This window comes from Mauremys reevesii, linkage group 1 (assembly GCF_016161935.1).
Source record: "Mauremys reevesii isolate NIE-2019 linkage group 1, ASM1616193v1, whole genome shotgun sequence".
In the NCBI taxonomy this organism is placed as follows: Eukaryota; Metazoa; Chordata; order Testudines; family Geoemydidae; genus Mauremys; species Mauremys reevesii.
Window position 1 is genome coordinate 113,744,136 of NC_052623.1, and position 27,477 is coordinate 113,771,612.

General features: G+C 41.5%; 1 protein-coding gene and 1 long non-coding RNA gene across 20 annotated transcripts in view; one reads left to right on the plus strand and one right to left on the minus strand.

Moving 5' to 3' along the window:
* Positions 1 to 26,578, plus strand: part of MCF2L (MCF.2 cell line derived transforming sequence like) — a 251,774-nt gene extending 225,196 nt beyond the window's left edge. For 8 of the 19 annotated variants that reach the window (XM_039531149.1, XM_039531159.1, XM_039531141.1 and 5 more), the window contains 19 exons: positions 1,417 to 1,483; positions 2,310 to 2,425; positions 4,189 to 4,258; positions 8,215 to 8,307; positions 8,426 to 8,518; positions 9,820 to 9,945; positions 11,766 to 11,987; positions 12,749 to 12,841; positions 14,239 to 14,317; positions 14,435 to 14,501; positions 15,681 to 15,796; positions 16,888 to 16,980; positions 18,156 to 18,215; positions 18,574 to 18,648; positions 22,833 to 22,913; positions 24,110 to 24,237; positions 24,934 to 25,052; positions 25,198 to 25,301; positions 25,421 to 26,578. In XM_039531149.1, coding sequence (XP_039387083.1) covers positions 1,417 to 1,483; positions 2,310 to 2,425; positions 4,189 to 4,258; positions 8,215 to 8,307; positions 8,426 to 8,518; positions 9,820 to 9,945; positions 11,766 to 11,987; positions 12,749 to 12,841; positions 14,239 to 14,317; positions 14,435 to 14,501; positions 15,681 to 15,796; positions 16,888 to 16,980; positions 18,156 to 18,215; positions 18,574 to 18,648; positions 22,833 to 22,913; positions 24,110 to 24,237; positions 24,934 to 25,052; positions 25,198 to 25,301; positions 25,421 to 25,500 — 1,882 coding nt within the window. In that variant the 3' untranslated portion in view covers positions 25,501 to 26,578. The remainder of the gene's footprint in view (positions 1 to 1,416; positions 1,484 to 2,309; positions 2,426 to 4,188; positions 4,259 to 8,214; positions 8,308 to 8,425; positions 8,519 to 9,819; positions 9,946 to 11,765; positions 11,988 to 12,748; positions 12,842 to 14,238; positions 14,318 to 14,434; positions 14,502 to 15,680; positions 15,797 to 16,887; positions 16,981 to 18,155; positions 18,216 to 18,573; positions 18,649 to 22,832; positions 22,914 to 24,109; positions 24,238 to 24,933; positions 25,053 to 25,197; positions 25,302 to 25,420) is intronic. The other 11 variants (XM_039531246.1, XM_039531270.1, XM_039531263.1 and 8 more) reach the window with 9 other exon arrangements.
* The window catches only part of LOC120401375, a 33,922-nt gene continuing 18,230 nt past the window's right edge, over positions 11,786 to 27,477 (minus strand). The window contains exons 2-3 of the long non-coding RNA XR_005596418.1: positions 15,514 to 15,703; positions 11,786 to 11,914 (exon numbers count right to left, since the gene is read on the minus strand). This is a non-coding gene — a long non-coding RNA (uncharacterized LOC120401375). The remainder of the gene's footprint in view (positions 11,915 to 15,513; positions 15,704 to 27,477) is intronic.

The following is a 27,477-nucleotide window of genomic DNA, read 5'->3' on the forward strand; positions in this document are numbered from 1 at the left end:
ACCTGGGGGTCACTTCCAGTTCATGTTGTTTGTTCCTAATATCTGATTCTTCAGGACTTCAGCTAGTCCCCTGCAGGGGTCAGGAAAGGTTCCCCTTGCCCCAGTGTATTCTGGTGGGTGTTTTTCTCCTTCCTGTGAAGCATTAGAGATGGCCACTGCTGGAGATGGGGCACTGGATTGGGTGAGCCAGTGCTCTGAGGTGGTGCTGAGAATTCTCTCAGGTGCTTGGCTGGCTAGTTCTTGCTCACATGCTCAGGCTCACGTGCTGAGCATATGTGGGATCACGAAAGAATTTCTCCCAATTTTCTGCCTGACCTAATGGTCTGGTCTCCTATGGACTGTGGTGCTTCGTTCTAATTTTGGCTCTTGGGTGTGATGTTAGTGGCCTGTGCCATATTTTATTATTCGAATTTACAACCGGTTTAACAAAACAAGATTAATAAAAATGTGTGCGCGCCACACACAACAACACAAATCGGTGGTGTACGCACGTCGGTCCGAGGGCGCCGATTTCTGGAGCATGCATTGACTGGTGGTAGGCAGCCGTAGATCCCCCATATAGTTCCCCCCCCCCCCCCTTGGAATTTCGGGTTGAGATCCCAGTGCCTGATGCGGCAAAAATCAGATGGTTAAATAGGCTGATGACGAGGACAGATACCAGTCATTTTGTACCATCACCTGAGATATACAAAGGTCAGACTATATGAGCTGTCAGTCCCTTCTGGCCTTAAACTCTATCTTGGGGAAATCTCAAGGAAGTCCCTCGTATTCCTTTGTCCACATCACAGAACCACCATATGAATTCCAAAATTAGTAATCTTGGTCCGGTACAGATCTGGGGTTGGCGTAGCAGGGTTTGCAGACTGAACTGTATTGGCTCACCGATCTGAAAAACCCTTCATTATAGCCGACTCTAGCCATCACTGTTAGTTCCATGTGTTCACGAGCATGTGACACTACACTCACCCAAAACCATAGGGAGGAAAAGAAATCCATGTTAACTGTGGGAAACAAATGTGACAGAGACATGGCATGATATTTCTTCATCATATGCCATAAATACTGATGCATAAAATGGCTTGAATATCAAATGACCAACTGAATTTAAAATGTAAAAATCTATCTTCAGTAGCACATTGCAGCTCTGACTCCAGCAGCACTTGAAAATGAAGCAGAACTCAGGCTTAGAGCATTTGATGTCACAATCTGCTGCCTCAGTATATAATCTTCTGATTTAAACAGCATCCACCACCCCTCCCATTTTTGGGAAAGACATTTTGACATAAAATATGGATATGCAAATATATATGATATTTATATTCAGCATTAATTGTGTCTGTAAAATAGGCTAAGGAATTTTATAAGGAGATTCATTAGTCTGTGAAATTAACAGTCCTTAATAATCTCTGTTAACAGCCATGTAATTAATGAACTTATTGAAACTGAACGAGCATATGTGGAAGAACTTCTTTGTGTTCTTGAGGTAAGTCTATTTATCCATATATCTGTTGGTGGAGCTACTCATCTGAGGAGCCGACACCTTCAGTAGTTTATCCTTTAATTAATAAATTCTAGCAAATGTACAATACAAAAAAAAAAAACCTTGTTTGCCCTATGTATTATCTGTCTGGAAATCATTTTGGGTGGACTACCCCAGTGTCCCCAGGGCTTAGGGAATAGCAGTGATGGTCTAAAGCCACCTTTGCATTCTCCCCTCCTGAACTATGCTTAGTGATTAGACCAGAGAATCTGGCTCATAGTGCCCAGTGGATAATGTCTACATTTGAAAGTCAGACTTAAAACAACTTTGCATGCATTTTTTTATGTGTTAAAATGGACAGGATCTGCAATGATTTTTATTACCTGCAGTAGCGTTATAAATGTGGGTGAGCAAGAACAGTCGTCTGAAATATCGGTGTTTAAGGTTGCATAGACAACCTTATAGCTAGCCTTTATACATTTCAACTGATAGTTTCAAAGAGTTACGAAAAAATTGCAAATTACATACGAATAAATGATGTGGAAATATGCTAGTTTTGCCTTGAATGCGGTGATTGTGTAAATTTAGTTGCATTCTTATTTAACAAGAACATTTCAGTAATTCTTCAAATTAACTCTTTAGAGATTATGAATGTGTGTGTACAATCCTTCTGAGCATTTGTTTTGATAGCAGTCAAAAAGCAATGTTGGAAGTGTTAACATTACATAATTGATGCAGAAATCTTCTGTGTTATTGGCTGCTAGCAGACTGATTTGTGGAAGGGAGACAGGTGTTGGAACTAATTAATCTGCCTCTCTCCATGTCACAGGGGTATGCGTCAGAGATGGACAACCCTTTAATGATGCATCTCATTTCACCAGGGCTCCTAAATAAGAAGGATATTTTGTTTGGGAATATGGAAGAAATTTATCACTTTCACAACAGGTTAGTGTTTGTGTTCAATCAAAAAAGCTGAGAGTGAATGGGTGGGTGAGGGTAAGAGAACGAATGTTTTCAGTTATGTTATACCATTTTATGTAGTACTGCTTGGGTGAGGGAGGGGTCTCAGATTTTTTAAATCATATTGAAGGATGCTGACTTAGTCCATCCTCAGTATCTGATACATTTAAATCCATATTGCATAGGAAAAAGAAGGCAAAGTACCTAAGGAAGACAAGGAACCTTGCATAGAGCTGTGTGAAGCTATCTAATATCTGCAAAAAGCATAAAACAACCAGCGTTTTGCTGTGTGCAGTCTGTCCTTTCACTCACCCAATTAATGGAGGAAGTTAAACAGTTTCAAATATAATACAAACTGTCTTGCAACCATTACAAAGTTACTGTCGTCACTCCATAATAACATGACCGATCCCTGGATATGGGTCTTTTCTTCCTGCCGCTAAGTATTAACTTCTTGCCTCAGCCACTAACCATTTTATCCCAACCTTGATATTCTTCTGTATGGTTATGGCTGCTGAATTTACACTCTATTAGGGAAATTGACCTTTCACAGGAGTTTGAATTAATGGCTACTGTTTAGCAGATCTTCCCCCACAGGGCAGAATTGGAACTGGTATCGGAAAGATAAAAATATAATTTAAAAAGTTAAGTATGAAGGACAATTGTTACATTCCTTATACAGTCATGTAGGATTTGGCCAACAATTTTGATTAGAAAATTGCCAACATGTGATCAAGTTAGGTTTTTTTTTAAAGTAGTTTCACATACGATACTTGCCCTTGGGCCAATGTATGTGGTTTTACAATCACATTTTTCTATTTCTTTAAATGTTTTTCTCACTCTTTTTGGGTGAAAAGTCCACACACAATGTGAAACTATCTAGAGGAAATAGCACAAAATGCTGCCAGATGCACAAAGTAAACAAACGGAAAACATTTTTCTCCAATCCCATTCAGTTATAGTAATCTTCTGTACCATTTCTAACAGTAGGTTAAACAAAAATTTCAGAAATGTAGTTTTTAAATTGGTGTCCCTTTCAAATAATGAGATGGGTGAGCATGTTTAGTTTTGTAGTACAAGTTGAACCTCTCTAGTCCGGCACACTCAGGAATTTGCCGAACCATGGGAGGTCACTGCAGAGTGCCAGCGGGTCTCCATAGGCATGGGAAGTAGGGTGCAGTGGGGTGATACAACACCCCCAGGCTTTGCGCCCAGCATTGCCCCCCCACCTGGGGGACCCGCTGCCACCCAGCGTCCTGGCTGCTGGCCCCAGGTCCCAGCCACTGGCCCCATGTCTTCCAGGGTCCCAGCTGCCAGCCCCAGGTCCTCCCCCTCCCTCCTGGAGCTTGAACGCTATGAATCTGCTGTTTGTGGCGCTCTGAAAGTGCTGGGAGGGAGGAGGAAGAGTTGGTAAGCGCGGAGCCACTGGCATGCAAGAGGCGCAGAGGGAGGGGGGCAGAAGGGAGAGCTTGGTGCCGGTGGATGCTCTGCACCCACTAATTTTTCCCCATGAGTGCTCCAACCCCAGCGCACCCACAGAATCGGCACCTATGCCGGACCATGAATTTTGCCAGACCAGGGAGTGCCAGAATAGAGAGGTTCAACCTATACAATATTACAGCTCTGATATTTTCTAAACTTTAGGAAACGAATTCTATGGAGAAAACGTAGACTTCCTTAGGCTATTACAACTGTTTTTTATTTAGGGTATTTTGTCATATGACCTAACAAAGTTATCTTCTTTGTAGAATATTCTTGAAAGAACTAGAAAATTACATAGAATACCCAGAGCTGGTGGGAAGGTGTTTTCTGGAAAGGGTATGTATCATGTATACAGTGCGTTTTACTAGACCGGGGTGGGCAAACTTTTTGTCCCGAGGGCCACATCTGGGTATGGAAGTTTTATGGTTGGCCATGAATGCCCACAAAATTTGGGATTAGGGAGTGAGGGCTCCAGCTGGGGGTGTGGGCTCTTGGGTGGGGGCAGAAATGAGGAGTTCAGGGTAAGGGAGGGGGCTTGGGCAAGGGGTGGGGGGTGAGGGGGAGGATGGTTAGGGCTCCAGCTGGGGGTCAGGCTCTGGGGTGAAGCTGGGGATGAGCGGTTGAGGGTGCAGGAGCATGCTCCTGGGACTGAGGGGTTTGGAGGGCAGGAGGGAGATCAGAGGTGGGTCGGGAGGTTGGGGGACAGGAGGGGGTCGGGGTGGTCCTTGTGGTCATTTAATGCCATTTATCATTCTGGAACTGAGACTGTGATGATACTCCCTCGTAGGGAAGTCATAGTGCCAAATTCAGGCCTTGTAAATGTAACCCAGCTCTGAGGTCTGGCTGCAGCCTTCTCCATTTTCTCCTCAGGGTTCTTGGTTCACCTACAAGGGCATCACCCCAGGAAACCCATCATAGTGAAGAGAACATAAATGGGCTTTAGATGCTGTAGTGAATGAGCCAGTCCACTAGAGGCCCATTATGGTATTTCAGGAGCACTCCCCTCTAAAGGGGTTACATAAAAATAGGTGCAATGCCATTGTAATTTACTGAGTGCCCAGACTAAAATTGGGCCATTGTTTGCTGCAGCCATTAATACTTTATAATGCATTTGTGAGGGTTTTTTACAATAATATTTTTCTTTGTAAATGAGGACAAATATCCATTTTTAAAATCAATGCAAATTCTTCAACTCAGAGGTCAGAATTGAATGACCCATTAACTGTTCCACTGAATGAGCCAACATGACTTTTAAAGCAGAGGTGGGCAAACAATGGCCTGCGGGCCACATGCGGCCTGCAGGACCATTCTGCCCAGCCCTTGAGCTCCTGGCCGGGGCAGGAGTTCTGGGGGGCAGTCAGGGGACAGGGAGCAGGGGCAGTTGGATGGGACAGAGGTTCTGGGGGTGGTCAGGGGATGGGGGGGTTGGATAGGTGTGGGGTCCTGGGGGGGCCTGTCAGTGGGCAGGGGTGTGGATAGGGGTCAGGGGACTGGGAGCAGGGGAGTTGGATAGGGGGTGGGGTCCTGGGGGCGGTTAGGGATGTGGGGTCCCAGGAGGGGGCAGCTAGGGGACAAGAAGCAGGGGGGTTTGGATGGGGGGGCAGTCAGGGAGTGGGAGGGGTTGGATGGGGGCGGGGGCCAGGCTATTTGGGGAGGCACAACCTTTCCTACCCAGCCCTCCATACAGTTTTGCAACCCCAATGTGGCCCTCAGGCCAAAAAGTTTGCCCACCCCTGTTTTAAAACATTGAAATGTTAGCTAACATAGTGATCCATGTGGGTGAATGTTTTCAATGCTATTATAGTTACACATGTGACTTAAAGCAGTTGTTTAACACCAGCGTTTGCTCCCAAAATAGTGGGCTAGACTCCATAAGTGTTGCTTTTAAATATATGAATAGGTTTGCTTGATTTAAAGACTAGCTTCTTCCCCAAGTTAAACCCAAACATGATATTCAAGATGCTTGCCACAAAGAAACTGGGCTATCTCCACAGGGGAAATAGAAGAGAAACCGAAAAGAGAGTAGAGCTGGTAAATACTACAATAAAAAAACGAATAGCAAATATTCATTAAAATAAAAACTTGCATTTGCTTTCATAATATTCACAACCTGTAGCACTTTTGGTCAGAAAATGAAACTCACTACTCTGCAGAGGGCCAATATGAAGCCTATGTAACATGTAAGCCCCATTTAAACTATTTAGAGGGCTAAAGTAGAACTTAGGCTTTGTCTTGGCCCTCTCTACAGGGGCAAATTTGACTCAGAAGATGATAGGTTCATAAATGCCTATGTGAATATAACACAAACGTTTCTCTACTTTAAAAAGTTTCAATCGTACAGTCAGAGAGCAGAAATAATACCACATGGCTTATGTGATCAGACATACCCTTGAATAACAAATAGTAAAACCCAATGAAGACATTGACTAATGCACAACCAGTTGGGGGATTTAATGTACAAATTCATCAAATTCAGATCTGTATGCAGATAACTCCCAAACAGAAAAACTGCAAAAGTATTTGAATAAATTATGTGCTACAAAGACTTTGCCCCACTCCACAGGAGTATACCACATGAGTCTATTGATGGCAGTAGCACTGATTATTTCTGGATGGATAGCAAAGGTTGTTAAGGATTAGCCATCAGCAGCATTTACCACCTGGATGCAGCTGGTGACATAGCAACCTACCTCTAAAGAGCACCTCTCTATTTTATTACTGTTTGCTTATACTTATGGTTACTATTATAATACTATAGAGACTTATTTCTTTTTAATATATTAGTTTAAGTAAGGGATATATATATATATATATATATATATATGGCTTGTACACGAAGTCGGCTTTACAATGAAACACAGGGTGCCCTGGCAGGGGGCCCCAGGGCCGGGCATCTGCAGGGGCAGAAGCTTGGTTCTGCTGGTCCTGGGGTTCTGCACCGACCGGCAGCCAAGCTCTCCCCTCCCCCGCCTCTTCCCCTGAGCATGCTGCGTTCCCACCCCTTTCCCTCCCAGCGCTTCCCCCACCGTCAAAGAGCTGTTTGCTGGCACTCGGGTCGCTCTAGGAGGGAGGGGGAGGAGGCCGAGAAGAGGCAGGGGTAGGGCCTTGGGGAAGGGGGTGGAATTGGGATAGGGCAGAGCAAAGGCAGGGGCCCACGCTCCCCCTACACATACCCCCATGCCATGAGCTGCTCAGGGCAGGGGGCTGAGGTGGGATGGGCCTGGGAGCACCCCCATGATCCCAGCCCCCTGCCCTGACATCTGCACCCCCTCAGACCTCCCCCAGCCCTGTGCCCACCCTGACTCCTGCACTCCCCACATCCCCACCCTGAGCACCAAATGGGAGCTTCTGCACACTCCCCACACATTCCCACCTGCACCCCTCACACCAAATGGGAGCTTCCCCAGGTAAGCGCTCCACGCCCCAACCCTGAGCCCCCTCCTGTACCCTAATTCCCTTCCAGACCCTGAACCCCCAGCCCTGACTCCTGCACCCCCTCGCACACCTCCAGCCCCCTGCCCTCCCTGACTCCTGCACACCCCCATCCCCCACATCCCCACCTGCACTTCCCACACCAAACGGGAGCTGTCCCAAGTAAGTGCTCCACACCCCAACCTCCTTCCCCAGCCCTGAGCCGCCTCTCACACCCTAAATCCTGGCCAGACCCCGCATCCTAATGTTTTTTACCTTTTATTAAAGTGCTCTTATCCAAAGCGCTTTACAATAGTTAGCTAATGGTACAAACAATATTTGGAAAAATCATTAAGTGGTCCGCCAAGACTCCCAGCGATTTTCAAGTGGTCTGTGGAAAAATAAGTGACTACAAAAACAATCAAGGTACCTCACTTTATTTTGATTTACTTCCTATTACATGTAGGAGGAGGAAGAATAAAAAAAATGAAAAATTGGGGCGGGAGGGGAGATAAGAGAGAAGATCCTTTTTCTTGGCTGGGTCCCAAGGAAGGGCCCCAAAAATGAAACTGAGCACAGGGCCCCACTAACTCTAAGTCCGCCACTGCTTGTCCATATTTAACAGACATTTAAACTGAAGCAAGAATTAACAAGAAAATGTTGTTTTGAAATTCTGCAATACAATGTGCAAATTCATAATATCCTTTAAAATGATAGTGAATATTTTAACAATATTTTTTGTCAATAAAGTTCCAGGGAATTTTACTGTTGTTTGTCTTGGTTTTTCTTAGTCTCATAAGCAGGCATTCCTAAGAATTGTAAGTACTTTTTAGTAAAAGCTCAGCACTTGAATTCACAACAACCTTTTCCCCAAAATTCAGATGGAAGATTTCCAGATTTATGAAAAATACTGTCAAAATAAGCCCCGATCTGAAAGCTTATGGAGGCAGTTTTCAGATTCTGCATTTTTTCAGGTATATTTATTTATTTCTTCAAAATATTTGTATTTGTAAATTGATATATTTTCTCAATGTTTCTAAGGCTGAAAGAAGAAAGACTTTATGTATTAACGAAGTGCTAAATTCATTTTAGGAGTGTCAGAGGAAACTGGATCACAAGCTGAGTTTGGATTCCTACTTACTGAAACCTGTTCAGAGAATAACCAAATACCAGTTACTGCTGAAGGTAAGGGAGACAGAGTGGTATTCATGCTTAGGCTTTTGAAGGTTGCACATTTTTAAAAATTACATTTTGTAATTGTGTGTCACTACTTGTCTCATCCTACCCAGAGAAAAGCCCAAAAGACAGCAGAAATAAGAACATACGTGTACTTTCAAGTCATGATGGCTAATGGACAGATCCCAGTCTGCCGTCTTCTTGTTCCCTTCTCTTGTTTCTCTGATTCTAATGATAATGTTGAATTTTATAGTTTTATATTAGAAGCCTGAAATTTTTGAAAATGCTACACCAAATTTCCAAACATTTAAGACGTCTGTTTTTTTCCATCATAAATTATTTAATGGACATTCAAGACCTAACCTTTTCCATGCATGTAGATTACTTGTTTTAACAAATGCTTCACACACAAGCAAGTTAAGATTCCAAAACTAGTTTTTAAAATTATAGTACACTAATTATTTAAAAATAACATTTGGATCAAATTTGCCCTGGGCACAAATCCATTGAAGTTTATCAAGCTATAACAGGGATGAATTTTGCTGACTGTTTAAATATGAAGAGTGGAATAATCAAATGATTTCAGAAGTCTCTCTTAAAATATCCTTAATTCCTGCAATCTGACCTGCCTGAGTGAACCCTAATTCCTATGTGATCTCCCCCTGAAGTTAGTGGAGCACCACATGGGCTACATGGATCAAACTGCAGGACTGGTGCTGTAGAAAAGAAAAGAGCATCTTCACTTGGATTGTAAAGTCTTTGGTGAAGGACTTCCTCCTTGTTACGTTTTTGGGCAGTGTCTAACACAATGGAGCTTCAATCTGTGACCAGGGCTCCAGTCCGCAATATAAATAATAACAGCTTAAAATGAGCATGACCTATACTTCAGTTTTAGAGCTAGATAACAATAGAAAGATTTTCCACAAAAATTCATGCCAATTTTCCACCGTTTTAATAGTAACGGTTTGCAAGATTGGGCTGCATAAGCCTCATTTACAGAGATTTACCTACTTTATCATTTACTAATGTTTGTAAAGTGCTCTAAGTGTGAATTAAGTCCTGTCAGTGGTAGAGGTTAGAAGTAGAATTTAGACCCTTCTGACTTTTTCAGATGTGGCAAGTGGGGAATTTTTGATTGAAAATGTCACAAAGGACCGGATTTTTGGTTTGGGGTTTTTTTGCACAAAATTTCATCAGCTAACTTTGAAAATTTGCCTCAAATGCAGTGTTGAAAGTACACTCATCTTGAGTATTAATAGTTATCTGTTTACAAAACTGAATGAGCATTGCATCATTGTTTTTTTCCACAGGAAATGCTGAAATACAGCAAAAACTGTGAAGGAGCTGAAGATCTGCAGGAGGCATTAACCTCTATACTAGGTATTCTCAAAGCAGTCAATGATTCCATGCACCAGATTGCCATTACTGGCTATGATGTAAGTGACAGCACTTCTTAATTATTTTTATTCAGATACACACACCTCATTTCGTTTTGTATAATAATGCAAATGGGATTACGCAACTGTTTCCTTTTAACTAATATCTGAACTGTGTTGTCAAAAATAATGGGAAAATGGATTTCTTACATATTTCTCACCAATCTCATTACTAATACAAACTTTTAATAGATTTTATTACAAGTCCCAATCCCACTTTGTAGATCCCAATTTTCCTCTTCAAATACAAAGTTTTATTCAGCAGTGTACCTCAGAAAGAAGAAAATAAGAATTGTCATGTCAGTTGTCCATTTCTAGTGTTGTACACTGCCTGACAGTAGACAGTGCCACATGTTTCAGAAGAAAGCTTTGTTAACCCATGCCTAATACTTTATCCTTGGAGGGAAATTTCCTCTAGAGATGAACTGATGGGGGAATTGTGTTGTAAAACCAGCCCCAGGAATTATAGCATCCTTTATCCTGGAAAACAGTGACTTGGAAAAAGATTTGAGGGTCATGGTGGATAATCACGAACATGAGCTCCCCGCATGACTCTGTGGCCAAAACAGCAAATGCACTCCTGGGCTGCATAAACAGGGGAATCTTGAGTAGGAGTAGAGAGGTTATTTCACCTCTGTACTTGGCACTGGTGTGACCACTCTGGAATACTGTGTCCAGTTCTGGTGTCCATTATTCAAGGAGGATGTTGATAAATTGGAGACAATTCAGAGAAGAGCCATGAGAATGATTAAAGGATTAGAAGACATGCCTTAGAGAGAGAGAGACTCAAAGAGCTCAATCTATTTATCTTAATAAAGAGAAGGTTAAGGAGTGAACTGATTACAGTCCATAAGTACCTATTTGGGGAACATTATATTTAATAATGGGCTCTTCAGTCTGCCAGAGAAAGGTATAACAATCCAACAATTGGTAGTTGAAGGTAGGCAAATTAAGACTGGAAATAGGTGGAAATTTTTAACAGTGAGGGTAATGAAACATTGGAACAATTTACCAAGTGTCATGGTGGGTTCTCCATTATGGACAAGTTTTAAATCAAGATTGAGGTTTTTCTAAAAGATCTGCTCTAGGAATTATTTGGGGGAAGTTCTGTGGCCTGTGTTATACAAGAGGTCAGACTAGATGATTACAATGGTTCCTTCTTGCCTTAGAATCTTATTCTGTAGGGTTCCCATTGATTTCAATAGGGCCAGGATTTCACCTCCAAGTTCCATTTTATCTGGACCATCAAAGTAAAGAGGTTCAGATAAGACTTATTTTTGTGTTTGGCTAATCTCACATCATTCTATATCATATTTCTCTTCAGTATTTGATGTGCTGTTGGGTATGTATAATGTTACATATGATTTGTTGATGTGAATTTGCATGTAATGGTGGATTCCTCATCCTTTCTTTGTTGAGGATGGTTAAACTCTAAATAAGAAACCACATTGCTGCTTCTGTTCTCTTTAGGCTAATTTGGACCACCTTGCATCACATAACTTGGTGTAAATTCTTCCCAGTTCAAGATTAATAAACCAAACAAATTATGTATAAAGGAACAATGTCAACTGTTTTTTATTCAAAAAAAAAAACATTTTGATAGAGCACCTTTTTTACAAACACACTCACTCACTCTACAGGGGTTTTCTGTTCGCCTATCTAATGCTATCAAACATTCTTGGGTCCACCTTCCCTTACTGATTGTGGGAGTTTCGGGCAACAACAACAGTATTGCCAGAACAACATTTTCAAATGGAAATGTGTTTTTAAGTTGATGTTTACATTTTGAAAAGACACTAACTTCACTGTTCTTGTTTCAGGGAAACCTGAATGAACTAGGCAAGCTTTTAATGCAAGGATCCTTCAATGTATGGACTGATCATAAAAAAGGTCACTCAAAAGTGAAGGATTTGGCACGTTTCAAGCCAATGCAAAGGCACCTGTTCCTCCATGAGAAGGCAGTGTTGTTCTGTAAAAAGAGAGAAGAAAATGGAGAGGGATATGAAAAAGCACCTTCCTACAGTTATAAGCATTCCTTAAACGTAAGCTATTTAGTAATCATAATAAGAATAAGATAAGTCGTACCTAAGCCTTTGAGCTGCTTTAATACAGTATATTACGTTCACACACTGAAGACATTTTATACCTATAACTTTATTTGTAAACACATTATGGGCCCAAACACATTATGGGTTTGCTATCTTAAACCCTCTAAGAATTTTTTGCAGCATGGAATTTGCACTTTGAAGCAAGTCTGGCCAATATTGCTATAATCTCTGCCTTTTATGCTATTTACTGTGTCCTTTCTGTCATCCCCATCTCTCCATAGCCTCCCTTTTTTAACTCCAGTATCTTCTGTTTTGAGATTACAAAACCATATTAGGCTAATGTAGTCCAGATTGCGATCCCTTTATCCATGTTAAATTGGCAATTGGGACTACTGGGGGAACAAGGTCATCCAAAATGTAAAGGAGTCCAAATCTGGCCCTTAAATAAGAGATAATTTATGGGTCTTCCTTGATTAATTTACAGAATCTCCCCTTTCATCCTGACACATTGGTGACAGCTGAGAGTAACGCCCTAAAACTCTCCTGCTTCAACTGCATAATGCACAGATTGTACATGATCAATATATTCTTTTGTCTTGAGTGCAAAACCTCAGATCAGTGATGAAAAGATTACTCTGCTGAATAGGTTTAAACAGTTCAATGTACTGGGATAAAAGAAGATGACTAATGGGCTTCTGTTACCATTATTTTAATTGATATTAAGCATGTCAACATCAGTTTGTTGTGTTTGCCAGATGACAGCTGTTGGAATAACAGAGAATGCTAAAGGTGACTCAAAGAAATTTGAAATCTGGTATAATGCGAGAGAAGAAGTTTACATCATTCAGGTAATGGTGCTTCACTTCAGTTTAAATGAACTCATTGGCTTATATTTCTGTTTTACGTACTGATCATTTTTAATTTCTGAGCCATGCACTTTCACAGAATAAATGGTGAGGTGCTTTCCACACCTGCTCTGTTTGGAAGTGTTGCTCCTACTTACAGAAATTGTTTGTCTTAGCAATGTCACTTGGACAAGGAGCCTAAGTAGAGACATGTGCAGCAAGTCTTGTGTAGCCTGAAGAGGGTTAAAAGTTGAGACTCTTTCCTGGTTTGGGTATGAGCCAGTAATGCTTTCTGACTTCCAGTAAGGGAAGTAAATGGAGCCTATATACATCGCTATACAATCCAGATTCATAAAAAAGTGCCTGGTGAAGCATTTTTCATGTTTATGCATAAAGGTCTTTGAATATGTGTAAGATTCATTTAACCAGATCCTCAATATGTGCAAATCGCTACTGCTCAGTCGAAGTCAATGGAGCTACAATAGTTTACACCAGTTGAGGATGTGACCCATTGGCTGTAATAGAAGCCATTCAGCAGAAAGACAGGAAAGAGGAAAAATATAACTCTTAATTTCCCTCCTCTTCTGATAAATTATGAAGGTAAAAAGTGAAGTATTATTCAACAATATAAAGCTTTTTGGGACACAATATGTAAGATGTTACAAGGTGTAATGGGTTTTTTACTGTATTACTGTGTACTGGTATAATGAGAGGAAAATAGAACCCACACACAGAGATGAATGCAGAAGGACTTTAAACAGAAGAGGTGCTCTTTAAAAAAAACAAAACCAAAAAAAAACCACACACACAAAAAAGAGAGAAAGTGTTCTCATTTTATAACCACCTAATCTACAGCTTGCAGCCCAGTAGTTTTGTGACACAGTTCCGATATCATTGACCGAAAAGTGGAGTAAAACTGTGTGAACTTATCCCCTGATCCTGCAAGAACTTACAAATGTGCTTAACTTTACTCACCTGAGCTACCCATTGATTTCAGTGACACTGCTCAGGTGTGTAAAAGTCAGCATGTGTGTGTTTGCAGGATCCAGACCTTTCTGATGAAAAATGTAAGATTCCCAACATTTCACAAAAAACAATTTGCATAAAAAAAAGTCTTGTTAATTTTCTTATTAGAGAAATGAAGTCTCTGACAGTGACAAAACTCCAGTCTCCCTCTCCTTCTCCCCCCCCCCCCCAGACCAGCTAAAAACTTAAAATAATTCCCCTTCCCCCCAGGCCCTGGGAGAGAGTTTTGTTTCTTTTCTTTAGGGCTCTTCCTAGGTGTGTGGTGGTGTTGTGGTTTTTTTTTTTTGTTTGTTTGTTTGTTTGTTTTTTTTTGCAGGCACTGTTTAGTGCAACTAGCTTTCAATATTTGATCACTGGTTTCTTTTTTGTGATAGGCACCAACTCCTGAAATTAAAGCTACCTGGGTAAATGAAATTAGAAAAGTGTTAACTAGCCAACTGCAGGCATGCAGAGGTAAAACATTATCTTTATCTCTTTCCTTCTCCCTTCTATACAGTGCAGTTTTAAATTCTGAATACAAAGGCTCCGAGTACAAATAAATTATTTGATAGGTATTTTTCTTTCTCGCAGAAGCTAGTCAGCACAGAACACTAGAACAGACACACAGTTTATCTATACCTGCACCAACTTGTACAAGGTAAGTAAATATGTCGTCAAATCAGTTTGGTGGGCTAAGACATAGCAGATGGTTACAAAATACATTAGGTTCACCAATGATGTTCATCTGTAGTTCTTTTGTCCACTTGCCTCCTACTATACATTTTACTACTTAATTTCTCTTTGGTGCTGCTGCTTTTCTACACAGTAGAATTACAGACCTGGGGTTTTAAATAGCTTTTGAACTTTTACGTATTGTTTTAGATGAAGAGCTAATAGCAGTGGTATGAACTAGAAAATAGCTCGGTCTAGCACACCTATACGTGTCAAAAACATACCAGATTGTGTGCATACAGAATAGCATTATTTATATATTTTATTGTAAAAATTTGTATATTAAACACCAAGAAATAAAGAAAAATGTACTATACATCTTTGATTTGAATACAGGAGTGAAATGACAACTAACACGTGGATTTTAAACAGCAGGCCACAACTTTTATTACACTGACACAGAGGAGGGGCACTACCCACCCATCACCCACACTATACTTCACCAGGCATTTAATTGGTTCCAGTGCAGGGCTTAGAGGGCTCCTACCATATAACCCATAACTCAGTGATAGGCTCTCTTCAGCCTACTCCCTAGGACTCAACTCGCTCTGAGTCCTAACACCTTCCCCTCCGCAAGTGGAATAGAGGGTGCAGAGAGATGGGGACCTCAGCCCACAAGGAAAATGTGCCAGCTGTACAGGGTTCTAGAGACAGCCCTCTCCTCCCCAGCCTGGAATCTAACATTGAGATGGGAACCCCTTATGGTTCCACAACTCCATTTGTGTTTCCTCCTTCACCACTTGTCTGTCTGCCCAGTGGTAACAGCTAGCAAGCCGACTTCATTCCATCATTCTTAGCAGAAGGGATGTTCAGGGCTCTGCTAAGGCAGAGATCACCAGACTTGGGGCGTGGGGGGAGGAGTCCTGAATCCTTTCTCAGCCACAGCAGCAACCATAACACACATGGCTGCAATCACTGGGTGACCGTCCCCATCCTACCTTTCCAGGGAGCGGATGCTGTGGTCCTTGCACACTCTTCAGTATGCATGTCTGCAGGAAGGAGCAATAGCAGCCTTGTGGCCTGCAGAAGGGGCAGATATCTGCCATCCCTGTTCAGACTTAGAACTACAGGAGGTTTATTGTCTTAATTTTCTTCTGATAAACAGTCCTTCAAGGAATCAGGGAAGAACTGTCAAAAAAGTAGAAGAGAGAAAAACTGATCCCACAAGTCCAGAAGGTTGTGTCACCTCAGTAGCACCAAAGTACCCCGAGAAAGGCAAAGGTGAGTCTTAGTTACAGTTAAATTATCCATGGGCACAGAGTATCTTACCAAGGGGGAATGGAGAGTGTCCAATGTAAAGTGAGAGCTAGGAGTATGCTCTTGGGCAGGGGTGGGCAAACTACGGCCCGCAGGCCGGATCCGGCCCCTCAGGGCTTTGGATCCAGTCCGCAGGACTGTCCCCCTTGGCGCCACTCTCCAGAAGCGGCTGGCACCATGCCCCTGCGGCCCCCGGGCGGGGGGGCAGAGGGCTCCGTGCGTTGCTCTTGCCTCCAGGCACCACCCCCCGCAGCTCCCATTGGCCAGGAACGGGGAACCACTACCAATGGGACCTTTGGGGGAGGTACTTGGAGGAACAGCAAGGGCAACACACAGGGAGCCCTCCGCTCCCCTTCCCCCAGAGGCCGCAGCGCTTCCTGGTCTGATGTGGGGCCAGGGACAGGGCAGGCAGGCAGGGAGCCTGCTCTGGCCCCGGTGTGGTGCCGCTGCCACCCCGGAGCCCGAAGCCCTCCTGCACCCCACCCCCCAATTCCCTGCCCTAAGCCCCCTGACTGCACCCCACACCCCTCCTGCACCCCAACCCCTCTTGCCCTGAGCCCCTTCCTGCACACTGCACCCCCTCCCACACCCCAACCCCCTGCCCTGGCCTTGCATACAATTTCCCCACCCAGATGTGGCCCTTGGCCCAAAAAGTTTGCCCACCCCTGCTCTTGGGGCTTTTTTTGTTACAAGGCCAACATTGTAGCTAGACCCTGCAGATTTGATTGTTTCCCAGATTTCCCTTTTACTGGACAAATGTCTTGACACTACCTCAAAACTCTCTTAAAACTCTGCCGAGAGTATTCTGATGAAGAGTCCTTTATTCCTCTGATTTGGTTCCCATCACTGAGTTCAGCCGCTAGACCACTTCTAAATGTAAAGGTCTGCAAAGTGGTGATAAACTGTTGCTTGGATTCTTCTGCAATGCGTGAACTTTCTGTCTTTTATTTCTCCCTCAAAATGCTAGTTCCCTGGCATAGTGTTGGATGATTTTGCCTTGACCTTTTCATGTGTATCTCCCCTTTCTCTCTTTCCATCTCTCTCTTCATTTGTAGATGATACAGTAATTAGTTCTACCTCAGAATGCTCTGCACTGTCAAAAAAGCGCTTTACACTTCAGGGCTTTACTAACCTCAAAAGTCAGAAAGGTAAATTTTTAACAACCTAGATTCTGTTTTCCAAGCAAGGATGCAGTCGGTCTGTTGAGTGTGTGTTTCTGTGTGAATATATACATGCATATAGGGATATATAGCTTAGCTCCTCTACTAAGTTTAAGTTAGTTTTTGCTATCATAGACCCTCGCAAAGGCCCTACCTGAGGTAGAAAGTCCACTGGGGGGGTGGAGAGTACCAAGTGCCTATAATCTCCCTTACACTTGGTGATAGGGTGTTTTAGAGCCTGGTGCTAGCCAGGACAGTGGAGTGGTCAGAGTGACACGGGGGGCATGCTGAATCCAGTTTATGTACATATCCGTTCCCTCCATGGAGTCCCCAGAAGGTATTTAAGCTGCTCATCTCCAGTTGTCCCGATTTTATAGGGACAGTCCCGATTTTTGTTTTTTTTCTTATATAGGCTCCTATTACGCCCCACCCCCGTCCTGATTTTTCACATTTGCTGTCTGGTCACCCTATCTCCAGTGGAAACACTGAAGGAAGGTAGCAGTGGAAAGCTCATTTGCCTGCCTCAGAGTGAATGAGCAGCAACATGCTCCACTTTCAGTGAATCTGCTCTGGGTTATCATCTGTATTAAAACCAGTAGGGAACCAATATTTTGTTAGAAGTGTTTTCTTATTGACTTCTTATTACTCAAATCTGCAGTACTTAATGCAAGGCTGTGCAAGGAGTGCTGCTATCTTCAAGGATATAAGGAAATAAGAATTCAGTTCTTTTTAGGGTGACCAGATATCCCAATTTTATAGAGACAGTCCCAATATTTGGGGCTTTTTCTTATATAGGCTCCTATTACCCCCCACCCCGTCCTGATTTTTCATACGTGCTGTCTGGTCACCCTACTTCTTTTCAGAAGAGGTCTTCAGTTTTGCTCTGAAACAGGAGCTGGTCTGAGTCAGAGATACTTCCTTGCTTCCTGTTGCCAAATAAATGCATTTGTAGAGTTGTAGAGTCCTTCTTGCTTTGGATGACTCCCTTTAAATAATCTGCATTGCACTAGTATGACAACACGTGACTTTCAAGCATCCTTTTAACATGTCTTTTTAAACCCTGATTACCTTTGAGTTCTTTCTGGAGAGACTTTATCAGCATAGTGTATAATACTCAAAGCACATATGAGGTAAGCACTAATATTCCATGCTTGCCTTGACAGAAACTCCATCTCCTACTGCTAAAAACCAGACATTGCCAATGATCCTTCTGACAGGACCAGGTATTGCTGTAGAATTAATTTTGCCAAAATAAAATGATCATGTTCATATGATGTTTGCACCTAAAATGCAGATTAACTGTATTCTGTTGATTTACAGTTTTTAGAAAAAAAAATCATATATTCATATCTGTAATTGTAAAAATATCCTTGCCAGTTTAGCACATAACGGATGTAATACCCAAAAAATTAATTCCTTTTGTTATAATCAATCAATGGCAACTAAAATAAATTAATCAGAAACCATTTACTGTATTCCAGTTTAAACTCAAAGGTATTTAGCATGCAGTCTACCTATTCTGTTTTTTCCAGTTCTTCAATATCTCTCTTCTGTGTTTTTTGCCTATTCATCCTACTGCAGCTTCTCCTACCAGCCCTGACAAAAAAGCTAAACGACATGAAGTAAAGAGTGATCCAACTCCTTTTGGTTTAAGAGGTAGAGTGATAACACCTTTTCTACTCCACAATAAGCCATAGATCTCTAATGTAATATTCATATCAAATAAGTGTAGGTGCACATATGATAGTGCCTGGAAATTTCCACCACTTGCATCTGAAGAAGTGGGTATTCACCCACGAAAGCTCATGCTGCAGAACGTCTGTTAGTCTATAAGGTGCCACAGGATTCTTTGTTGCTTTTATATGATAGTGTGTGCACAACAATATTGTCATCGGCTGTTTTTTCCATGACATTGGTTCCACACCCTTCTTGTACACACTCAGGCAATATTTCCCTTACAGAACAGTCTCTTCTTCCAAACCCCACTTTCCAAGGCTTCTTCAACCGTATCTTTAACCATGTGAAAGCCTAGCTGGTATTGCAGGTTTGGGGTGTGGCATTATCCAACAGCATTGGGGAAGCAAGTGGATGGGAACCTGGGAGGCAGTGACCATGAGATGGTCGAGTTCAGGATCCTGACACAAGGAAAAAAGGAGAGCAGCAGAATACGGACTCTGGACTTCAGAAAAGCAGACTTTGACTCCCTCAGGGAACTGATGGGCAGGATCCCCTGGGAGAATAACGTGAGGGGAAAAGGAGTCCAGGAGAGCTGGCTGTATTTTAAAGAAGCCTTATTGAGGGTGCAGGAACAAACCATCCCGATGTGTAGGAAGAATAGTAAATATGGCAGGCGACCAGCTTAGCTTAATAGTGAAATCCTTGCTGATCTTAAACACAAAAAAGAAGCTTACAAGAAGTGGAAGATTGGATGAATAACCAGGGAGGAGTATAAAAATATTGCTCAGGCATGCAGGAGTGAAATCAGGAAGGCCAAATCACACTTGGAGTTGCAGCTAGCAAGAGATATTAAGAGTAACAAGAAGGGTTTCTTCAAGTATGTTAGCAAGAAGAAGAAGGTCAAGGAGAGTGTGGGCCCCTTACTGAACAAGGGAGGCACCCTAGTGACAGAGGATGTGGAAAAAGCTAATGTACTCAATGCTTTTTTTTGCCTCTGTCTTCACAAACAAGGTCAGCTCCCAGACTACTGCACTGGGCAGCACAACATGGGGAGGAGGTGACCAGCCCTCTGTGAAGAAAGAAGTGGTTCAGGACTATTTAGAAAAGGTAGACGAGCACAAGTCCATGGGGCTGGATGCGCTGCATCCGAGGGTGCTAAAGGAGTTGGTGGATGTGATTGCAGAGCCATTGGCCATTATCTTTTTGAAAACTCATGGCAATCGAGGGAAGTCCCAGATGACTGGAAAAATGCTAAGGTAGTGCCCATTTTTAAAAAAGGGAAGGAGGAATATTTGGGGAACTATAGCCTCACCTCAGTCCCTGGAAAAATCATGGAGCAGGTTCTCAAGGAATCAATTCTGAAGCACTTAGAGGAGAGGAAAGTGATCAGGAACAGTCAGCATGGATTCACCAAAGGCAAATCATGCCTGACTAACCTAATTGCCTTCTATGATGAGATAACTGGCTCTGTAGATGAGGGGAAAGCAGTGGACGTGTTATTCCTTGACTTTAGCAAAGCTTTTGATACAATCTCCCACAGTATTCTTGCCAGCAAGTTAAAGAAGTATGGGCTGGATGAATAGACTATAAGGTGGATAGAAAGCTGGCTAGATCTTCGGGCAGTGATCAATGGCTCCATGTCTAGTTAGCAGCCGCTTTCAAGCGGAGTGCCCCAAGGGTTGGTCCTGAGGCCGGTTTTGTTCAATATCGTCATTAATGATCTGGAGGATGGCGTGGACTGCACCCTCAGCAAGTTTGCAGATGACACTAAACTGGGAGAAGCTGGTAGATATGCTGGAGGGTAGGGATAGGATACAGAGGGACCTAGACAAATTAGAGGATTGGGCCAAAAGAAATCTGATGAGGTTCAAAAAGGACAAGTGCAGAGTCCTGCACTTAGGACAGAAGAATCCCAGGGACTGCTACAGACTAGGGACCGAATGGCTAGGCAGCAGTTCTGCAGAAAAGGACCTAGGGGTTACAATGGACGAGAAGCTGGATATGAGTCAACAGTGTGCCCTTGTTGCCAAGAAGGCTTAATGGAATATTGGGCTGTATAAGTAGGGGGCATTGCCTGCATATCGAGGGATGTGATCATTCCCCTCTATTCGACATTGGTGAGACCTCATGTGGAATAGTGTGTCCAGTTTTGGGCCCCTCACTATAAGAAGGATGTGGAAAAATTGGAGAGAGTCCAGCGGAGGGCAACAAAAATTATTAGGGGGCTAGAGCACATGACTTATTAGGAGAGGCTGAGGGAACTGGGATTGTTTAGTCTGCAGAAGAGAAGAATGAGGTGGGGGGATTTGGTAGCTGCTTTCAACTACCTGAAAGGGGGTTCAAAGAGGATGGACCTAGACTGTTCTCAGTGGTAGCAGATGACAGAACTAGGAGTAATGGTCTCAAGTTGCAGTGGGGAGGTTTAGGTTGGATATTAGGAAAAGCTTTTTCACTCGGAGGGTGGTGAAGCACTGGAATGGATTACCTAGGGAGGTGATGGAATCTCCTTCCTTAGAGGTTTTTAAGGTCAGGCTTGACAAAGCCCTGGCTGGGATGATTTAGTTGGGGATTGGTCCTGCTTTGAGCAGAGGGTTGGACTAGATGACCTCCTGAGGTCCCTTCCAACTCTGATATTCTATTATTCACTTTGCCTATGCTGCAGGGTGTTCAATGCACTCTAAGTGTGTGTGCAGCCTCTACACATGTGGAATCTGAAGGTTTGTGACATCTGAGCTCTGTAGGAAACCAGCCAAACCTGCTAGACTTCCCAGCTAGTGTGGAAAGGTCTGGACTTGGAGGATATTACAAGGAAGAAAAGTTTTGCTCAGGAGTCTTTGCAAGGGTCTGGGAACTCTAAGAGGGGGGTTCCCTGAGAAGATGCAGGGAAAGGTGAAGACTATCCTATGGGAGTCTGTTGCAGAGTCAGAATGGAAATTGGATGTCCAGTCCAGTACCTTATCCTCTGTAGAGCTCTATATGGATTTGGAGAAAGAATGATTTTGTCCTGGTGGCTCAGATAATCCAAATCCAATTCACGTGACAGCTTCTGCTTTTTGATGAAAAAGCTATTTTTAATTCATATATTTGGGTGTGAGTTAGATCCTACAGCCATGTTTTTAGAAAGCACATACCTTAGAAAACACTCAGATGATGATACTGTTATATCATTGAGGTTCTCTGTCCTATGAAGTTTGTTCATTTCCATTTGTACCATTACAATACAAGCTGCTTATCCTGAGCTCCCAGCAAAGATTTCAAATACAATCCTTGAATAGACTGTTGATTTGTGAAAGCAAATAATCAAGAAACTAAATTTAAAATGTCCTGACATTCGCCCTGTCATGCACCTCCTTTCCACCACTCTGCCTTCCCTCTGCCCACCAAAGCCTTGGGAGGATAGATGGGCTGTGCCACTCAGTTGAAATGACTGGTGTAAAACTGGTGCAAGTTTAGTCAAAATCAGGCCCTGTAACTGAATTATACCCTCCTACTGATTTCTTTTCTAGCAATCTCTTTTCTCATAGGTTCTCTGCCTTTTTCTTTTGCTTCCTTTCTAATGTTCCTCAGGTAGACAGTTATTTGGGAAAAAAGGGCATTTTTTTGTAGTTTGGTGTTTTGTCAGCGTTGGGCTAGTCCTGCTTGAAAGTAATAAGAAATCACTCTTGGAAATTCTGTGGGCTTTTGTGTTTTTTCCCCAATGTGGATGTAGAATCACTTTTGACTGTTTTTTTTTATTTTTAACTCAAATGCTACCCTTCATGAATAGTAACACTACTGTTATCTGAATTCCGGTAGTGTCTAGCATCCCAACCAAGATTTGGGGCCCAGTAGCACTGGGCACTGTATGAACACATGGTAAGAGGTGGTCAATACCCCCAAAGAGTGGGAGAAACAGGATGCAACATATGAGCAGAATGATAATTGGCAAACACCAAGTTTAGTCCCCTGTTTTTGTTCTGTTTTTGTAAACGATAGCCTGGAAGAATTGAGCACCAGGAACAGACCGCAAAATTACTTTCCTCTATTATATTGGTTTTTTAATTTAAAACTAATGAAAAGGGTTCTAGTTGCATCTCACAAGCCCAGCAATAAAGGTAACTTTTAAGCTAAAAATGAAATTTGAGTGGAATGAAGCTGGAACTTATTACTCAGTTCTTTCACAGATGCAAGTTCAGTATTAACATTGGACAGGGCCAAATGGCTCAGTACTTCTAATCTTCTACCAGCAGCCCAGCGCAGGCAAGGTAAAGTATCAGTCCTGGGCCACATGAACCTATGTTTTTGGTGTGCTGTGGATTAGAGATTGTTTTGGCTTTACTCTGCCAGTACTAGAACACTTTTTGTAACATGTATTGTCTGGGCACATGGTGCAGGAAATAGAAACTGCCTCGTAGATTCCATGGAAAGCAAAAATGCTGGGTCCCACCACCACCAACATAACTGATTATTATCGTGTTTTTATATTTAAAGTTGGCTTGGGGAATGTTCCTCCTGTCATTCTTTTCACTGGGTATTAATGATGTAACCATTTGTCCTGAACAGAAATTTATCATAAAAAATTAATTCTGAAACTTTCCTAATCTGTTTTATCATGATTTGCTTTTATGGTTAAGAACCACATGCATACGTTTGTGGTTACTTTGTTCTTTTAAGGACCTGTTGACCTCAGTGAAAAGCAACCTTAGTTTGATTTTATTTGGAACGGCAAATTGTGCACCCTGGATGTGATTCAGCATCGTAAATAAGTTAAATGGGTTAGCCTGCATTACTTGTCATGAGAAAAATAACGCTTTACAATGTGATACATACATCTTTGTTCCTGGGATGATTACTGCAACAGTTTTAATCATGATGAATTCTCGTAGTATTACTGTGCAGTTTGTCGTCCCAGTTTGGCTTTGAACAATAACAACCTGATCTACCGAGGTGCTGAAGTCAGTGACTTCAGTGGGAACTGCAGGTACTCAGCAATTTTGGAAAATCAGGCCACTATTGCCACCATCTGATTATCCAGTTACGCTTCTTTGATTGTCACACCTACCCACCAGCCCTCAGCAACACACAAATTGGAAGCAATTTCCGTTTCTACTGCCTCCCAAGAAAAACAGCTGTACACCGTGTGTGTGTGTGTGTGTGTGTGTGTGAAAAAAAAAGAGGGATTTTTTTCTTTTCTGCTTATTTTCTTTTTAAAAACATTAAGGCCCAAATTCACCACTGCCATAAAATAGCACAACTTCATAGGAATTGTGCCAGCAGTGAATTTGGCCCCAAGGGTATAAATATTTTCCAACCTAACATTTTCCTCCCATTTCTACTTGATATGTAAGTAACTATTACACACTTTGGGTGCAATCCTGGTCTCATTGAAGTCAGTGGGAGTTTTTCTTGTTTCTGGGACATTTTCGCAAAGTTAATAACTATAGGCTATTTGTTTACCAAGGTTGGGCTAAAACATCTCATTCACTTGATGCCTCTGAAGAAAATGATGGTTGGTCTAGTGCTGAGGACCCACTTAATTCATCAGATGCAGAGGAAGAAGAAGGAGAAGATGGAGGAGAGATTAAGCTGGTAACCAGAAATATTTTCTTACCAATTTAGTGAAATTTGTATCGCTAATTAATACAGTAACTGTATCTAGTACATGGGAATTTTGTTTGAACTTGCAGCCAAAAAAAAAAAAACCAAAAATCCCACTTCACGGTGATTTCAATTTAAGGTTGGGTTTGCATAAGTGCCTTGTGAAAGTTTTTTGTCATTTGGACTCATAGCATCTGCAGTTGTTTATATTACGTACAAAAGAACTGTGAAAAGTAACTCAGGTGTCTATTGTTTACTGCCTCAGTAATGAATAATAGTGAGTTAGAAAACCATATTATCCAATGAAATAGCATATATAAATCTCTGGTTCCCTGACTGGTTCATCTGAGCTTTTTCTGGACTTTAAATTTAATCTCCTGTTTAGAACCTGAATGAGGGTGGTGGTTGTTTTTTTGTTTTTTAAATTAATTGATATAATGGAGAGATGGACAGATGTTTCTCAGGAAGTCATTCATGATGTTTGTGAGAATACATATACTGACTTCACATTTTGGGTGAATAGCAACATTTATTGTCCCTCAAGGTAAATATTCACCTCAACTTCACTGTGGTTTAAAAACAAAAAACAAATTACCCCTGCAGTACAAAAGTCAATATCTGCTTAATATCTTTTATTTTTACTGTACAGTTTAATTTGTTTGTTTTGTTTTTCCTCTGTGCATTTAGACTCCTGGTAAATACACCGTTGTGACTGATTATGACAAAAAAGGTTCTGAAGATCTTGCAGTGAAAAGTGGAGACCTCGTTCAGCTGATCCGTGAAGGGGATGGGGAGGACAGAATTTGGTATGGAAAATTGTGTGTAGCTGCTTGAAAATGCACACAAGTACCTCATCAATTGTGATGTCATATACTTGGAAGAATTTGTGTGTGTGTATAAAGAATATATTTTAAAAAATTAATCAGTTTGACAGTAAAATTCTTTTCTTAGGTATGTGAAGAATCTGAGCACGGGGAAAGAAGGTTTGGTGCCAGCGAACAATTTATTGATGCTCATAGGCAACTCAAAATCAGCTCAGTCTTTAAGCAGCTCTGGTAAGAGATTAACTGTAAATGTGGCAATGGTCAGTTTAGCTAAACATTTATATAGTACACATTTTGAAAGAACAAAAGACATAGCATGTTTCTTGTGATTGTTTTCCCTCCTACTCCAGAATCAGGCACTGGATGCAGTACTTTGAGTTCATCATCAAGTTATAATGAAAGTTGCAATGCTGGCAGCACCAGCTTCTGAGACATCAAGGGCTAATGCTAACATTTCCCCAAGTCGCCTGTGAACTTCCAGCATCTTATGCAGACTTCTGAACGTTGGACTGAAATGGAGATCCAGTATCTATGTGTTGTCTGTCTCATGTTTTAAATGGTGATTTACGGAGCCATCCCTAGGAAGAGCTCAGTGAAAAGTATGTGGAATCTGAGATTCTAAAGAAAAGTAAATGATCTGAAATGGGATCTTCTAGAAGCTTCTGATCTGAAGTCTGAATCTCAACATACATTTTCCCATGGATATTGCCATCAGATTTCTACAGACACACCATTTTACCACAACCAGAAGAAGAACAGGACGAGACAGGAATGTGTTCCTCTGTGGTAAATCCTATTGTAAAATAATGAAATAAAAATAATTGTATAATATAGAAATAAGGATAAGAAATCCGAGTTTACAGTTCACTCTCCCAAAAACCTTTCTGTAAGGATACTTCTGGGTTAATGCAGTATATGGAGTGTCTTTTACAATAACCGGGAATTAAATGTAGGTCCAGCCATTCTCTTGTCTTGAATTTTTAGCACTCTGCTTTCTGCAGTAAAATGCATCTTCACAGGCTATGGTGCAAAAGAAATGGACAATTCACTGACCACAACATCAAAAGAAAAGACTATTTTATCTTTTCCAGCATTTTTTACTGTGTCCAATGGCCATTTTTGCGGTATTTTGGCCTCTGAACCGAGTTCTTTACCAAGGATCACTGTGTTTACATAACATTGGCAATTTAATAGCATGTTTGATACAAAATTATTTTTCATTACTAAGGTACACATTGAAACACAAAACGTTTGTATTACTTAAGTGATTTCTTAATGATTTGTAATACAATGTGGTTATCTTCAGTTCTAACAGTTAGAAGATGGTTGCAGGCAAATGAAACTATGCTAGCTACACTGTAATGCTGAAGATTTATTGTGAGAATTAGAAACCTGAACCTTTTAGCTAAGGATGTATGTTTGTAGATTTACTCAAAAGGATTAAAAAATTTAAACAATTGTGTATTTTTTTCTATAAAATGGGAGGGTGGGGGGCAATAACTTTATTTATTTAAAAAAAATCTGGACTGTGTTGTGGACAAATATTTTAAATCCTTTTTTTAAAGGGAGGGAAATCATAAACATACAGTTTTTCAGGGCATAATGTAAATACTGTAAATTATCACCTCAGATATTCTTTGCAGTTCAGCCTTACAAATGCAAACAGTGTATCAATTTTAAAAATGTTTTGCTTATGCTGGAATATCATTTTTTTCCTGGTCTCTGTACTGTATTACTTAAAATAATCTGGAGTGTTGAGGGCTTGATTTTCAGAAGCACTGAGCGCAGTGAGCTTCTATTGCAATCAATGGGAGCTGCTGGTGCTCAGCACCTAGAAGTCTATCTTAATATAAGAAATCTAGATTTTACACTTAATGATGTGAACAGCTAAAAGAGAAATGCCTCAAAAGAATGATCTTACTTTTCTAGTTTCCTGAAGCGGTTCCTATCCCAGTTACAATCAAAATGCAGCTGGCTGTGGCCAGTGCATAAATGTGTGTATAAATACATATATATGTGTGTGTCTGTGTGTATGTGTGTGTGTGTATATATATATATATATATATATCTCAATGTAAAAGATGTATTTATAGTCTTCATGCTGCTGAAAATGTCACTTTACAATTCATAAATACTTAGTTTTCTTGCAATACTGCAGTATGAAGGCTGGTCAGGGTTTTTACTTTATGCATCATTTCCAAAAAAGGATTAATCTGTTTCTTCTTAAATTATCTTAAACTGCTAGCCAGGACTGTTTAGCCTGATATGTGATAATGAAATAACAATGTGCAGAGATATTGGTTTGCCTTCTTGTTTGTAAGTTATTTTGTAAATGATCTGTAACATAATTTACTTAAATATGTTGCTCTCAAACAGTCCTGTAATGAAACTGTGTCCTTTCAGCTGT